We start from the raw sequence: 16,337 nt of genomic DNA, 5'->3' as shown, positions 1-16,337 counted from the left end.
TTTTACATGACCTTGTATTTATTCAATCCCTTTGATGTTGTCTTTTCTTGTTAAATCAATTTGTTGAATTAGTATTGACCAGTTAATTGTGAGGTGAATTCTCTTTGAATTTAAGAGTGACTATCATAGATTTTGATTTTGATCTAAAAGTTATTCGTTTTTCTAACTAAGCTCTTTTTGGTTAAGTTAGCATTATTTGTGAGAGTTTGCAAGAAACTAAGAAGGACCTCTAATTTTTCGTTTATCAAAACATTTTGGGCACTTATAAAAAAACGGGCAATTCAATGTTTAGCTATAAGCCGTTATTATTTTCATTAATCAACAACACATACATTATGTAACATGTATACAACAAATCTTATCAAACGCTCAATTTTGAGTGGTTTTGACTTCCTTCATTTGTTGCATACTTGCGAAATTCCTCGTAAGCTTGACGAATCAGCTCATTGTCGTGCCAATCGTCACGGTATGACTTGAGATTGGCCACTTTATTCATATGAGTAGCAATGTACATTTCCTTTCTCCATTCTTCATAGGCAGGACAACCACATACTGCTGCAAGCCAGTCAAAGTAGGCAGGCTGCATTATGATATCCATGCAAAATGTAAGCAAAAGAACAAATTTGATACATTATATAGGTAATTAGTTTGGTACGTATTCATCTACAAACAGAGTTAGCACATGACAAATTGAGTTTTTAAAACTATATACATTTAAAACTTTAGCTAGATTAAAAAATGTTCTCAAAACAGTGAAACACGTAGGTGAAAGTAGTGTTGGCACAAAAAAAGATCTAACCAGAAAACAATACGACAATTAAACGGGTCTTCAGCATGAGATTCAAACTCATAACTTCTCCAAACGTCTAAACATCACCTTTTACCACCAATCTTCACTTGGGTTAGAGCTTTAACACTAACAAACAACTAGATTTACATAGAAAGATTTAACATACCAAACAATCACCCAAGTCATGGGTCCGATGCTTGGGCTTGCCAAGAGCTTCGAGATCTTTATAAAAAGCTTTAACATCTGCCAACATTTCCTCTTTTGATGGAAGTGCTATCCTGTTTGATAAAACACCAGCAATCCAATTGCTTTGAAGCTCAAACAAGGGAAAAGGAACAACCTGCAGTACAAATTCTTGCATAAGAATTTATTGAAACCATAAACAAAATCTGAAGTTCGTACCACAATTGGATACTTGCCTTAAATGGTAACCCAACAAAGGAAAGCCCTGGGGCCAATGCTGGGGGGAAGACATGCTTGTATAGGGGTCCTACACGGTTGTTGTCCACCGTAACAATGCCATTGGTTTCAAGAAAAGGGAAATGATATTTGTACCTTAAACAAGAACATGCATGTAAATGTTGTCAACCAACTGCAAGCATTGCAATAACAATCAATACTTCAACATTCCACCGCACTTGTGAACTTGAAAATTTGAAGAAGATGCAACGAATAAGAATCAATTCTAACTAGAGCAGAAATGACATTATTGGAGCCCAAATACGAGACCTCTTGTTCTTATAGGTCGCCAATTAACACAAAAGCTTAAACTTCACTTCAAAATTATGTTTTCTCCCTTTTTAAAAGATGTTGGTTAATTATTTGCCACAACTTAGTTTAGGGATCCTACAGGGATGTATTTAGCAGTTTTCTAACAACTGGAAGTTTAAGCCCTGTTGTTCACTATCCTCATAACATGATTGCCATCTACACGTTGTCTAATCTAATGTCTATCATTGCTTTGATAAATGTTGTCTTTCTCATCTGCCTCTACCGACATGGAAAGCTCAAAAGAGTCTAATACCATACCCAGTGCAATGCAGAATAACATCAGCTGAAACAGTGCACCCGTCTTGAAAAACCACTGCCCCATCTTTATGGACACTTTCAATCTGCAGTTTTTAAGAAAATATTCGGACATTAAAGATCTCATTAAGAAATTTAAAAAAAGAAAAAAGAAAAGAAAAATCCTTCCAATATGCTCACTTATACCATTGGATGAAATGACACATTACTGTTAATTGATTCTGTGTCCAAAAGCTCTGTTTTAGCTGATCTCCAAGCAATATGAATTTCTTTGGCAACCCCAATGAGCTCCTGACAAATGTCTGTACCACTCGAAGAATAACCTATCAACACAACAACCTATCCCAAAAGAAAAAAATGGAATTAAAGACATTCTATTATATTGGTGGCACCAACAGATTCATATCTATAAGACCTCAAGGACATAAGTTTTCAGAACATCCATGGTTGTTTCATTACATGAATGGAAAAAAACTTATCGAAATACAAAAATTAAAAATGCATACAACTGGGTTTAGATTCAGAAAATAAGGCCTTCCCCTAGACCTACATTATAAGTAATCTCAGTGAATAGACATAGAAACAGAGCAATCTGAATGTACCTTACCCCGAAATGGTTCGGGATCACGATAATTGTGACTATGTAATTGCTCCCCAGGCCATCCATCAATCCCTGAAAAGAGTGTTTTCGTCGTTATAAGATAATGCACAAGTCAATCCCTCATCCCTGGAGAGAAAAAGAATAAATAGATAGCCTGTCACAAGCTTGCCATTATGTTAAGTGTTCTTCTAGGCAGATACAAGAGACAACATAAAGAGAGTAGAATAACCAAAAATAAAGACTAAAACCAAAAGAAGAAAACTTATATTATGAGCAAAAAAGATGACATAAACAACATTTAACAAAAGAGTAGGTTTTTTCTCAAAAGACACAACATTATACATGTCATACATATTGATTTTCTTACAAGTTTTACGAAACAATAACAAGAAAAGAATATGAAGAGTTTTCCCTCCAATTCTCTCTTTTCTATACAATCACTTAGACGTTTGTTGAATCCCGTGATTGAAGTGTTGCATTCACGAGACAATTGTTCATAACCCCTTTAGCAGCATAAAGGGAACGAAATTGTCTCAAGGAAACAACTTAGATTCATTGGATTCGGATTAGTAGTTGTCATTGTTTCCTTATTCTTAACTTACACAATCAGTGTATACAAAGGCTATAAGGACTGAAATTAATGGACAAGCTACATACAAGAGTAGTTAATCTTATCTAAAATGTCCAGAACTCCCATTACGAGAGACAAAAATATAAGATACCAATTCTATCTCCTCCCTCAACCTTGACTTTTCATTTAAAGAGAGGTCATAACTACCTAACCATAAACACAAACTAATAGTAAACAATTGGATTGAACTGAAGATATTTTCATGTTCTTTTACCAGGAATCTCTGCCACTCGAGGCTGTGAATAATTCCCAACACAAACAACCAGAGCATCGAAAAGGTCTTCATCAACATCCCCGTTTTCACATCTAAATTCAACCCTCCATTTCCCGACCTCCTCCAAACCAGCAAATACCACCTCAGTTCCAAATCTCACCAATTTACAAATCCCAAATTCATTAGCGAAATCTTCCAAATACTTTAGAACCTCCCGGTGACTTGGAAATCGCCTCGGATCTCGATCCTCCCCTTCTCGAGGAACAAAAGGGTAATCGCGGACCCCCATGAGTTCTCTGGGGAGATTGGTGCGTAGGGATTTGTAGAGACTGCTATGGATTCTGGTCCGATTTGGGTCGACTCCAAGTGGGTCGGATTCAATTTCCGACGAATATACCCAGGTCCCTCCAATTCGAGTATTACGTTCGAAAACGACGACCTGGTGGCCCTCGCGGCCGAGCTCACGAGCAGTGACAAGGCCACCGGCACCGGCGCCGATCACTGCCACGCGGCGGGAAGTTGGGAGGAAATTGAGAGGAGATAACATCCGTTTGATTTTCGGATTAGAAAAGGGAATTGGACTCTTGATGATACTTGTTCGATGTGGTTGTCAACAAATATGGTTTCGATTTTTGCAAGTTAGGATAAGATTGGTTTATTCAAGTTTACTTTATCCATAGAAGGAAGGTATGAAATGTAAACAATGGCAAGTTCCAATTTTTCTAAAATACATTATAAAAAGATGTTAAAAGAAAAATGATTCTTCCATGATACCGGGTTAAATTAAGATTACGTTTACGAATTTCATCCACATAACCTCACGTCTCATTTCTACTACCATATTTGATAAAGGATCGTGACTAGTTCACGATTTTTAGAAATTCATGTTTACAAGGTTCATTTTTTTACTTTTTCTTTCTTATTTTTTAAATTTAAAAGTTCTTTTGTTTTAATATATATATATAGCTTATACAATTGGGAACTTTTAATTATTTAGGGCCGTGTAACAAAGCATAGAGTTACCTATTTTTTAAATTTTTTAGATTTGTCCTTCCATCTTTCTTCTTTTAGGTACAATTTTTTTCTATTGTCTTCCTACTACGATTTTTTTCATCTTTTTTATTTTCCTACTTCTTTCCATCCTATTCCTTCTTTTTTTCTGCTGCGATTTCTTTCCATAGTTTTTCTTATTTTTTTATTCTTTTTTTACGTCGTTTGATCTTTTTTTTTCTTATGATTTCTTTCTATCATCTTTCTTCTTTTCCTTTTTTAAGTTATTTAAAATTTGGATAACCAAATCTAAATGAACATATACAGAAAATACAAAATCTAAAAAAAATCTCGTGTATAAAGAATTTTAAAAAAATAGTAAACGATTGTGTAAAAAAAACAAAAGATCGTATATTAAAAAAAATCATTTAAATTGAAGTAGCAAAATGTAAACGATCATATAAAAAAAGTAAATGATCGTGTAAAAAAAATAAATTATAAACGAAAGATCGTGTAACCAAATTAAACGATCGTGTAATCAAATTAAACGATATAATTGAAAAAATAAATTGTAGTAATATCTAAACGATCGCATACCAAATAATAACCAAATGTAAACGATCACAAATATATTACACGCATGTTGTTGTTGACGGAGAGTTTTTGGTATTTTACACGGTGAGCCTCTAGGTTTTTTACGTTTTCAGAATTGTTCTATACAATATAAATACTTTGCCGCTTTGTTATATTTTTTAGAAGATCCCTATATAATATTTATGTTTCGAAGTATTTAACAATAATTTTTTTAACATTTTAAAAGTTTAAATATGGTTTATGGGGTACTTCAAATTTTCTTTATTTAGGTTTATAAAACATTTAAAACATGTAGTATCACACGATTAAAAAAAAAAACCCAAATTAAAAAAAAGGAAGTTGCAAAAAACATACTAATTAAATCTAAGATGTAAGATGAGACATACACAAAAGTCCATACATCTTAAATGGAAATCATGACATTTTCATCAAAGGCAGTCATTTGAGTGAGTAGTCCATTATTCTCACGCCATTTTTGTCAATATTTTTTATTTTAACTTATTGTGTCATTTATTTATATTCTCACATTATTTTCAAAATAAATTTACTAACGGCCTCCTTCTTTTGTCATTCTTTTACATAAATATATTATTTTTAGACTTAATCGAGATGTGTGCTACAAAATCTAAAAACGAAAATTACAATGGTTTCAATGAAAATAAAGTTGTATTTTATGTTCATAGATATGTATTTGATGGTAAATTTAGAAAATGAATTCTATTTTTTGAAAAAGTATAAATGTGTTTAGTATCATATATTTAGAAATCATAAAATTAGCGCTTACTTATCAACTAAGATTTAGTTGACAATAAGTTATTTTTAATTAATTTATTAATATAATTTGATAAAAAAAATCGGTTAAATTGCAGTTTTAGTCTCCATTATTTGAAAATAGTTAGAGTTTAGTATTTAGCTTGATAAAACTTTACATATAGTCCTTATAATTTGACAACCTTCATAAGAAGTCCTACAAGCAAAAACGGTTTTTTATGATGTTATCAAACCACAAGGATTCTAATTATAAACTATAGAAACTTTCTCTATCTTTTAAAAAGATTTTAGGGACCAAATTTTGTAAACCTAAAAGTTTATATAATTATTTCTTTTTATTATTATATAATTTATAATACGTTAGATAACATATATTATATTAAAAAAAATGAATCATATTGTATTTTTAAATGTTTTTATTATAGTTCTGCTTTTAAAAAGGTAAAATTTAAATTATGGATAAAAATATAGAAAAAAATTGTTTTCAAAATTTCTACTATTTAGATCATAGAATTCAAAAACAGGTTTTTCAAAAACAGGATTCAAATTGTCTGCTAAATATATATTTGCTGAACTCAGTGAATCTGAAACATAAAACAGAATTCAAATTCTCTACCAAATAATCAAAGAACCCTTAATCTTTTTCTTACATTCTACGTTGAATTGGATTATTCGTGTTTAACTTACTAATTGTGCTTTTGTTTTAAAATATGGGTGGGACTTTAATGACAAATGTATTTTTACTACTAAGAGTGCCTACAACTTTCATTGTCAAAATGTTGCCTAGTCCTAGTGAGGATAGTGCGTCCGACCAGTGGTAGAAAAAGCTTTGGGCTATTAAAGTTCCAAATAATGTGAAGTTTTTTATGTGCAAAGTGTTCAACAATAATACTGCCCTCTAATTAATTACAATCTTTTCATCACTAGTTTCAAATGGTGTATGTGTTGTGGTAAAAGACGAAGAAGAGGTTGAGCATATCTTTCTCAAATGTAAGCGGGTAAAGATATTATGACAGTTGATTCTTCGTTCCACGACGTCTATAGAGTTGCGGTTAATACCTATTTAAGTTGTTTGTTGCTTGGTAGAGAAAATGTTAGAGACTGAGAGATGACTCGATTCTATGTGGGATGTTAGGAGATCAGATCTAGTTCGATTGGAACCTCTTGAATCAGAGTATGTGGGTTGAAACGGTGGACCTAAAATTGAGATTATGCCCATATAAGGAATGTATGAAATCTAACCAATGACATGTTCGAATTTTTTAAAATACATAATAAAAAGAAGTGAAAAGAAAAATGATTCCTCTCTAACATTGGGTTGAAACGGTGGACCTAAAATTGAGATTATACCCATATAAGGAATGTATGAAATCTAACCAGTGGCATGTTCGAATCTTTTAAAATACATAATAAAAAGAAGTGAAAAGAAAAATGATTCCTCTCTAACACTGGGTTGAAACGATGGACCTAAAATTGAGATTATGTCCACGATTTTCACACACATAGCGTCACATCTCATCCTACTACATATTAGATAAAGAATCATGACTAGCTTCACGATTTTTAAAAGTTCAGGTCCACGATGTCCACTTTTAACGTGTTTTTTTCAACTTAAGAGTTCTTTTCTGCAACTCAACTTTTTTTTTTAATTTTCTATTGTCTTTTGTTTTAAACTTTTATGTTTTGAAATATTTTAACAATAATTTTTTAACATTTTAAAATTTTAAATATGGTTTATGGGGAACTTTATTTTTTCTTTGTTTAAGTAAAAAACTAACTAATTAAACCCAAGATGTAAGATGGGACACTTCCAAAGGTTCATGAATCTCAAAATAGAAATTATTATGAACTTTTCCACCCTTTGATGTGGCAGTCGTTTGGGTGAAACATCCATGATTCCCACACTTATTTTTTGTCAATATTTTCCACTCTAACTTGTTGTGTCATTTGTTTATATTCTCACGTTATTTTCAGAATAAATTTGCTAATAACCTCTTTTTTCTTTTTCTTTTTTGTCATTTTTTATGCAAATATATATATTATTTTTGCTACAAAATCTAAAAGTAAAAATTACAACTATTTCAACAAAAACAAAGTTGTATTTTATGTTTTTAGACATGTCTTTTAATGATAGTTTTATAAAATGAATTGTAGTTTTAAGAAGAGTATAAATGTGTTTCGTATCATATATTTATAAATCATAAAATTATTGTTTACTTATCCACTAAGATTTAGCTGACAATAAGTTAAGCTATTATTATTATTTTTTTAGTATATAAATGTTTAAAAATCGGTAAAATTGTAATTTTAGTCTCCATTATTTAGAAAAAGTTAGAGTTTAGCCTCTGGGTTGATAGAACTTCACATATAGTCCTTATGATTTGATAACCTTCATTAATAGTTTTACAGACAAGACTATTTTCTATGATATTATCAAACCACAACGATTAAATTTTAGTTAAATTTGATGGATTACTTGACGTTAATATAGTGTCAAGTAAACGTATATTTGATGGTTTTTTAGTGTCAAGTAAATGGATACTTGACGGTGGTTTAGTGTCAAGTAAACGTATACTTGACGGTGTTTTAGTGTCACGTAGACGTATACTTGATGGTTTTTAAGGGTCAAGTATACTTATACTTGACGATGTTGTAGTGTCAAGTATACGTATACTTGACGGTTTTTTAGTGTCAAGTAATCAGACTATATTTGACAGTCGATTACTTGACGTTTTTAAAAACGTCAAGTAAACGTTTACTTAACACTGTCTTAACGTCAAGTAATCCGATTTTTGTAGTAGTGAAAAACCATAGAGACTAAATTCTATCCTTTTTAAAACCATAGAGATCAAATTTGTAATTTAACCAAAAAGTTTATGTAATTATTATATAATTTATAATACATTACATAATACATATATTATATTAAAAAATGAATAATATTGTATTTCTAAATGTTTTTATATGTATCTAATATAATTTTGCTTTTGAAGAAGTAAAATTCAAATTTTGAATACCATGAAAACATAAAGAAAAATTATTTTCAAAATTTGCACGATTTAGATCATAGAATCCAAAAATAATTTTCAAAAACAGAATTCAAATTGTCTGGCAAACGGATATCTGTCGAAGTTATTGAATTTAAAACATAAAACAAAATTCAAATTCTTTGTCAAACTATCCTTAATCTTTTATTACCTTATACACTGAATGGGGTTATTCATGTTTAATTTATTAGATGTGCTTTTGCTTTAAAATGACAAATGTATTTTTACTACTAAGAGTGCTTATAATTTGTTGATTGACAAAATGTGTTGTCTAGTTCTAGTCGTCCGATCGGTGGTAGAAAAAGCTTTGGGCTATTAAAGTTCCAAATAATGTGAGGTTTTTTTTTTTTACGTGGGAAGTGTTCAACAATATACTGCCATCTAATTAATTACAATCTTTTCTAGAAACACATCACTTATTTTAAATGGTGTATGTGTTGTGGTAAAAGATGAAGAAGAGATTGAGCATATACCTTTTTCAAATGTAAGCGGACAAATAATGTCTTCATCCCATGATGTTTGTGGAATTGCGGTTAATTGTTACCTATTCAAGATGTTTGTTGCTTGGAGGAGAAAATGTTAGAAACTGAGAGATGGCTCGATTCTATGTGGGATCAGGTTCAATTGGAAACTTTTGAACTAGAGTATGTGGATTGGGGATGTCGAACTGCGTGCAGAGTTGGTGTTAGAGATTATTGAGAAATTGGCACAAAGAAATTGGAGTTTTAACTATCGGATGATGGTGGTAAAGGACAAGATGGTGTTTCAGAAAGGGAGGGGTTTCTTTTGAGGCCACCGAAAGAAGGGGAGTATAAGTTGAATGTGGATGCTTAAAAAATGGGGTTAAATGAGATTAGATTAGAGGTTTTTCTTCGTAACTCACAAGGAAAGGTGATGAAGGTTGTGGATTGATTATGTGATGGCATATCGAGGACATTTTGACTAGGGAAGCTTTAGCTTTGCTTTGTGGATTAGACTTCAATTGACTTTGGATTTGGGCTTCAATAATATTTGAGTTGAATCTGATTCCCAAATTTTAATTAAGGTCATCCATTCTTGAGATTTGTGTAACTCTCTTATTGAGGGAATTTTAGATGAGATTCATGTTATGTTGAGGAATATGTCCATTAAAGAGTGTTCTTTTAGTTCCCATATGGGATGACTCGTTCATTAGCTACATGAGCTGCCGCGAATGTTAGTGGTTAAGATTGATGTGTGGGACTATAATCCCCAGTGCGATTCATTTATTGAAAGTGTTTTTCTTATTTTAAAAAAAATAGAAATCAAGATGAAATTTTGGAGAAGACATCGTGCTACGATGGATGTCTTTTCTATGAGTTAGTGTTGAACATTTGAACAATTTTAATTTATTAATCATACTTTTGTTTTAAAATTGAAACATGATTTTAAAGGAAGTATCGAACTCAAATCGAGATCCCTATCCTAATGGTGCATGAAATGAAAACAACAGTTAAGCAGTGAGAGCATGCCATTAAGTCAATGACAAGCCAATGTTAGTTTATTCTTCATTTGCTTACTAACAATAAACAATCTAAATGAGTTTTCTTCAATAACATTTAAAACAAAAACGAAAAGGGAAACAAAAGAAACATACCTAAATAAAAATAAAATTATTGAAAACAGAGAAATAAAATTATTAGTCAACAAATAACTTTTTTTTCGGTTTTTTTTATTACCTTCAAGAAAAAAAATTATTTATAAAAATCAAATAGGCACCAATCAAACTCAAAGTTGAAACTAAATTATTAAAACGATTATACAATGAAAAAATCGATGAAGTTCACAATAGATAAATTATTCCAATCGTTTGTAATTGATTTTAAGATAAAACACGTGTTATCTAATATGACATTAAAATCAAAATAAGTATTTGTCCCCATTGAAAATTTTGAGATTTGATCAAAAATAATAAATCTAAAAGAAGCTTAATCGAAAAAAATGTTGACTTTATAAGAAAGATCAAAATATCATTGAGCAATATGAAAATCATATTTCCAATAATTTCCCTAACTTTTCCTTAGAAATTTCTCTTGAGATATATATTTTTTGATAACTATAATTGATATTGACATTTGCAACTTCCTCCTAACTGCCAACTTGCTCAAGCTTCCACACTTGCCTTTTCCTTGTTGTTCTTTAGAAAATATATAAATGACATTTTTTTCTTTCCTTTTCCCTCATTTCTCTCTGTTTATTTATTTATATTTTCCACCCATTTTTCTTTTGTCGTCGTTTTACGGTTCTTATCTCCAAATCTCGCATGCTCAAGGAATTTTAAGGTAATAAATCCTCTACATTAATTAGTTTAATTTTCGATCTTGTGTTACTTCATCATTATCGTAGTTAGAATCGAAAGAAACTTAGAAAAAATAAAAAGTAAAGTGATAGCGATGATGATGATGATGATTTTGATGTTGGATTTCTAATAACATCTGAGGAATTGGAATTACTCTTTGAGAATTGATTATTATTATCTGTTTTTAATCGATGTTTTCATTGACTGATGAAATTTTTACTAATTCTCAAAAGAGTATTGTAACATCCCCAGTTATCACTATGATTGATGAGTTAGTTATATGTAAGTAATTGAACAATGGATGGTAGTTAGACTGTTTTTTCTGAAATGGGTTTTCGATGCATAGACTTGTTCTGCAAAATGGAGAAGAATCAAGAGCTTGAATGGGTAGAAGCACAACAGATTGAAATAGGTGTTGATCTGGTAGCTGCAGCTAAACGTCAGCTTCAGTTTCTCTCTGCCGTTGAGCGGAATCGATTCCTTTATGAAAGCCCTAGCCTTGAAAGGGCTATTTATAGGTAATAAATCTAGAGGTTGATTTTTGTTTCAATTGTTTTCAATGTGTCAATGTAGAGAAGTTGATAAATCAAAAGACAGTATATTCGTTTGTTCAAATATTTTTCTATTACCACTCAAGTGTACTTGTTTATGTGTACAGTGGTTTTGGCTGAAAGTTTTATCTCTTGGATTACTACTCAATTGTAAATTGATATTTGAGCATTAGATGAAAAATTTCTGAAGTGTGGAAAATTTAATTTGTAGGTACAATGCTTACTGGCTTCCATTACTTGCCAAACATTCCGAATCCCCACTATTTGATGGACCTTTAGTTGTCCCCTTTGACTGTGAATGGATTTGGCATTGTCACAGATTGAATCCTGTACATTCTAGACTTTGATGTTTTGGGTTCATTGCTAATATGATTTATATGGTTAAGTGGCTAACAAATATTTTCTTAATTTGTATAGGTACGGTACAAATCTGATTGTGAGGAACTTTATGGAAAGATACTTGATAATTCCAATGTTATATCGACAATTGGGAGTTCTTGTTCAAGAGAAACTGAAAAAGTTTGGAATGAATTATATCCTGAAGAGCCCTTCAACTTCAACTTCAACTTCGACTCCACGAGAGATTCTCAAGAGGATATTTCGGAAGTGCTCTCGGGGCTTCAAAAATACACCAAATATGATTTAGTTTCAGCTGTCAAAAGACAAAGTCCCTTCTTTTATCAGGTACTGATACTAATAACTTCGATAAGTTTTATTGCAAGGGTGCCTAATGAACTTTGTCTTACTTTTCAAAAAAAGAAGGTTATTTAAAAATGGATCTTCTCAAAGTTTTTTATGCATCATGTGGACTTCACACTAATCATTGAAGGCTTTGATCTTACAAGTTCAAACTTTTTCTATATGACTTTTCTTTTAAATTTCCTCCAGGGCCAAACTTCTTCGGTTCTTTGTCCATTTTCTGCATCGTTCTCAACGGAGACATTTGCATTTCATTCCACTAAAAAAATGAAATCTTTTATACGTATATTATTTAGAAAATACAAGCGCATTCAATGTCGAAACATTCAATCCTTCGCCATATGTTTTGTCCTGAAATTGATGTGAACAGGTGTCCCGACCTCACATGGGCAATGAAATTTTCCTTCAAGAAGCTGTGGCTAGATACAAAGGATTTCTATATTTAATCAAAAGCAACAGGGAGAAGTCCATAAAGCGCTTTTGTGTCCCAACATATGATATTGATCTAATTTGGCATTCTCATCAATTGCACCCTCTTTCCTATTGTAAAGACTTGAAGAAAATACTTGGTACGGTATTGGAGCATGATGATACGGATTCAGATCGAACCAAAGGGAAAAAACTGGATAATGGGTTCTCTGGAACTACTAAACAGTGGGAAGATACATTTGGTACTAGGTACTGGAAGGCAGGGGCAATGTATAGAGGCAATTGCCCATCTCCTCTCGTCCTAAATCCATATTCAGCTTCAACTAACACGATTAAAGATGATGTGGTTTCATCCCAAGACTGTCAAAATATAGTTCATCTTCCTGAATTAAAGACAGTTGAGGTAGCTCCTTTTTCCTCAATTTATTCTCACATTCCATTCCCAACTTTTCCCATGAAAATTTTATGAACATTTTTATGCAAATATATGCATTTGAAATTGAACTTATCCTACTAACAATTGTTATTGATTACCTGTTTCTATTTTCAGGTCCTATTGGAGTTTGTGGAAGTTAAAAACATACCAGAAGGGTTGAAAGGAAATCTTTTTGTACAATTTATGAAAAGTCAGCCAGATGCTATATTCAATTCCAAATGGAAACTGAGTATATTATCTGAGACGGGGTTGAAGCAGGTAGCTTCTTTTCAGTGTGAACCTAAAGGAGATCTACAATTGGAGCTCATATGCTGTAGGTCTTCCAACATTCCAATAACACGGACTACCTTAACATTGGGTTCCGTTTCGCTTCCCCTAGACGATATTCTTGTTCCATCCTCTAAGCTTTCAATGGAGAGATGGTTGGAGCTGAAGCCAGTTTCAGACCATGTAAGCTCAAAACCAATTTCCCTCCGAGTGGCTGTCTCATTTACCGTTCCCCACCCAGCACAACGGGAACTTCATATGTTTAGTTCTCGAGAACTATCCAGATGGACTTCTTTTCTCCCTTCCTGCACAAGGATGCAACGCTCAAAGGGTTGGACGCAGGTCACTGATGAAGCAGGAAATGAGGTCATCAACCTCCAATTGAGGTAAGGTGATTCTTCCTTTCTAATAGCCTGGGAATTGATGTTATATTAATGGTTACAAGTACACATATGGATACGAGACATAGATATGATACGACATGGACCCGTGACGTTTCATTTGTTGAAAATCTAGGACAAACACAAAATGACACATTTAACAAAATACACGTTTTAAAAGTATATATTACTTACAAGAAGAAACTAATTCAGAGTTAATAAGTTTATGCATTTATATGTTGAAAAAAAAAGAGTTCGATCTATATTGCTTGCAAAATTTATTATGTGTCTATTTAGTATACTTAACAATGGTTCAAAAAGTGTCTAAAATGTTTAACCTACATGGATTTTGTACCACTATTGCCTAACACATATCTATTGTCCTTACGAATTTAGATATACATCCAACTAATTTCAAAGTGTCCAAGTGCACATATGTCAAACTCAAGTGATTGTGCTTCTTAGATCACCACGTTGTTTACATTGTTAAAGTAATGTTGCTATTGCAAGTGATATTAAAACTGTGGTCGTTGTAGCTTAAACATCTTTGTAGACGATTATCAAAATCTTCTATGTGCAGCCCTTGAACTGGTTCGACATCCCAATTGAGAGGTTCATAGCCAATCTCTTAAGTAAAATCACATTCCTATAGAGCTCTAAAGGATAAAGATACTTATACGGCAGTTTGGAGTCTTGGATGTACTTTCTTACAATCCCAATCCCAATGTTAATGTCTCAGTTTATTTGATAGCTTTACAACTTATTTATAAATATTATCATATAGGTACACTGCATCTTTTCAGTTTTTAATTTTCTTTTTGATAAGTTGGTTCTTTTCGTTAAGGGATTCTTTGAAGGAAAAGGTGGGGAAGAATACCATTCCAACCAGTAAGGAGGTGATTGGCATAAAAATGTCCGGTGAATCATGCCATCTTGCTGAGTTTGTAAAGACAGGGTGGTCGCTGATTGATGGTCAATGGCTCCTTGATTTACAACAAAAATCCAGTGAAGATGATCATCTTTTCAAGCTTGTGGGCAAGAGAAAGCTGGTATGTATTGTCCGTGTTGCAGAAATTTGATCCTTATTATACCATGATGCTGGAGGGTCGAGATCGTTACAGAAAATCACTCCGGTTGTCTATTATCACATCAAAAACCTAGAAATTATGCTGATATTATCTTTTATTGGCCAGAAAAACTAGACATAGTTACACATTGAAAATTTCAAATCATATACTAGTCAATATAGTTATTCCAATATGCAACGTGTTCATCTACTATATAGTAAATACTTCCTTCTAAATGGCCTCTGTGGATTAAGTTTCCAGCTTGACTTTAAAATTTTCCTACTTTCTGTCAAAAATTTGCTTGTGTAGGTGAGATTTTACCAGGGCAGGAAGTTGGACTATGAGCCCAAAAATTGTGAGAAACATAATCGTGAACAGGATTTCATGTCTGCCATCGAGTTCTCTGCAGAATATCCATATGGAAGAGCAGTGGCATTGTTCGACTTGAAATTTGGAGTTAGCAAGGTACTACTACAATGCAATTTTGCCTATTTTGCAAATTGAATGTTTGAGAATGATACTCACTGACTCTATATTATCATAAAAAGATAAAGGAAGAATGGATGTTGGTGCCCGGAATCTTGACAGCTTTTCTTCTCCTTCACACATGGAAGAAAAAAGGGTATAATAGCCTAACTGTAAGTGAAGAAAAATTGGAGGCTGACACTGATCCTGAAAGAGTACAAAAGTCTCGAAAGGAAGAGAAGACTATGAATCAAACCAATTTATCCTTTTCAAGTACAGATCTAAAAGCCAATGTTTCTGAAGGAATTGCAGTTGTGCCAATAAAAGAAGAAGATTCTAAAGAGAATACAACAATGTCACTGAACCAGGATAAGCTTAGCAGCCATTGTGGCCAAAACACAGTGAAGAGCGGTGGATGTGGTGGATGCGGTACTGGATGCGGAAACATGGTAAAGAGCGGTGGTTGTGGTGGATGCGGTGCTGGTGGTTGTGGTTCCGAGTGTGGAAACATGGTGAAGAGCAGTGGATGTGGTGCTGGTGGTTGTGGTGCTGGGTGTGGAAATATCGTAAACAGTGGTGGTTGTGGAGGATGTGGTGGTGGTTGTGGAGGATGCGGTGGTGGATGTGGTGGTGGAATCCTGGCAAAGAGCGGTGGCTGTGGCGGGTGTGGTGGTGGTGGCTGTGGTGGTTGTGGCGGTTGTGGCAGTTTTGGGTATAAAACTGCAGAACCAAATGAAGGTAAGCAGACTGATGCAAGTATTGTTGAAAAAGATTTGCCAGCAGCTTGTGGTATGGAATGTAACTAATGAATAAACAAAGTTTGTATTACAAAAACAATGTATAGGCAAAGTCTAAAACCTACCCAATAAACATATAAAAGTCGAGTCATGATGCTGTGTTTACCTTACCCATTCTGTGTATGAAGCCTGTGTCAAAGTCTTGGTTTTTGTATCTATATAAGTCTCAAGATTTGTGTATATTGATAAATAAATGTGTGTGTTGATTTGTGTACAACTCCAGCAGCTTAGTACGTTAAGACTTACTACTTTTATATCATTTCTA

The 16,337-nt window shown here is 32.8% G+C and overlaps 2 protein-coding genes across 2 annotated transcripts; one reads left to right on the top strand and one right to left on the bottom strand.

The window, feature by feature from the left end:
* Positions 1-287: 287 nt before the first annotated feature.
* On the bottom strand, positions 288-3,996 carry LOC103490913 (flavin-containing monooxygenase FMO GS-OX-like 3). The gene is made up of 7 exons (XM_008450660.3): positions 3,263-3,996; positions 2,419-2,489; positions 2,003-2,155; positions 1,820-1,902; positions 1,210-1,345; positions 957-1,130; positions 288-580 (listed from the first exon to the last, which is right to left on the bottom strand). The coding sequence occupies exons 1-7, from the start codon at positions 3,807-3,809 to the stop codon at positions 362-364; spliced, it is 1,383 nt and encodes a 460-aa protein (XP_008448882.1). The 5' UTR covers positions 3,810-3,996; the 3' UTR covers positions 288-361.
* A 6,803-nt stretch (positions 3,997-10,799) lies between these two features.
* On the top strand, positions 10,800-16,289 carry LOC103490909 (glycine-rich domain-containing protein 1-like). The gene is made up of 9 exons (XM_008450654.3): positions 10,800-10,964; positions 11,328-11,499; positions 11,744-11,861; positions 11,950-12,216; positions 12,602-13,063; positions 13,211-13,749; positions 14,588-14,792; positions 15,120-15,275; positions 15,359-16,289. Exons 2-9 carry the CDS (start codon positions 11,342-11,344, stop codon positions 16,079-16,081), a joined length of 2,628 nt encoding a protein of 875 aa, XP_008448876.1. The 5' UTR covers positions 10,800-10,964; positions 11,328-11,341; the 3' UTR covers positions 16,082-16,289.
* Positions 16,290-16,337: the final 48 nt, after the last annotated feature.

The sequence above is a fragment of the Cucumis melo genome, chromosome 6 (assembly GCF_025177605.1).
Source record: "Cucumis melo cultivar AY chromosome 6, USDA_Cmelo_AY_1.0, whole genome shotgun sequence".
NCBI lineage: Eukaryota > Viridiplantae > Streptophyta > Magnoliopsida > Cucurbitales > Cucurbitaceae > Cucumis > Cucumis melo.
The sequence above is the reverse complement of the archived record's forward strand: the minus strand, read 5'-3'. Positions and strand labels throughout refer to the sequence as shown.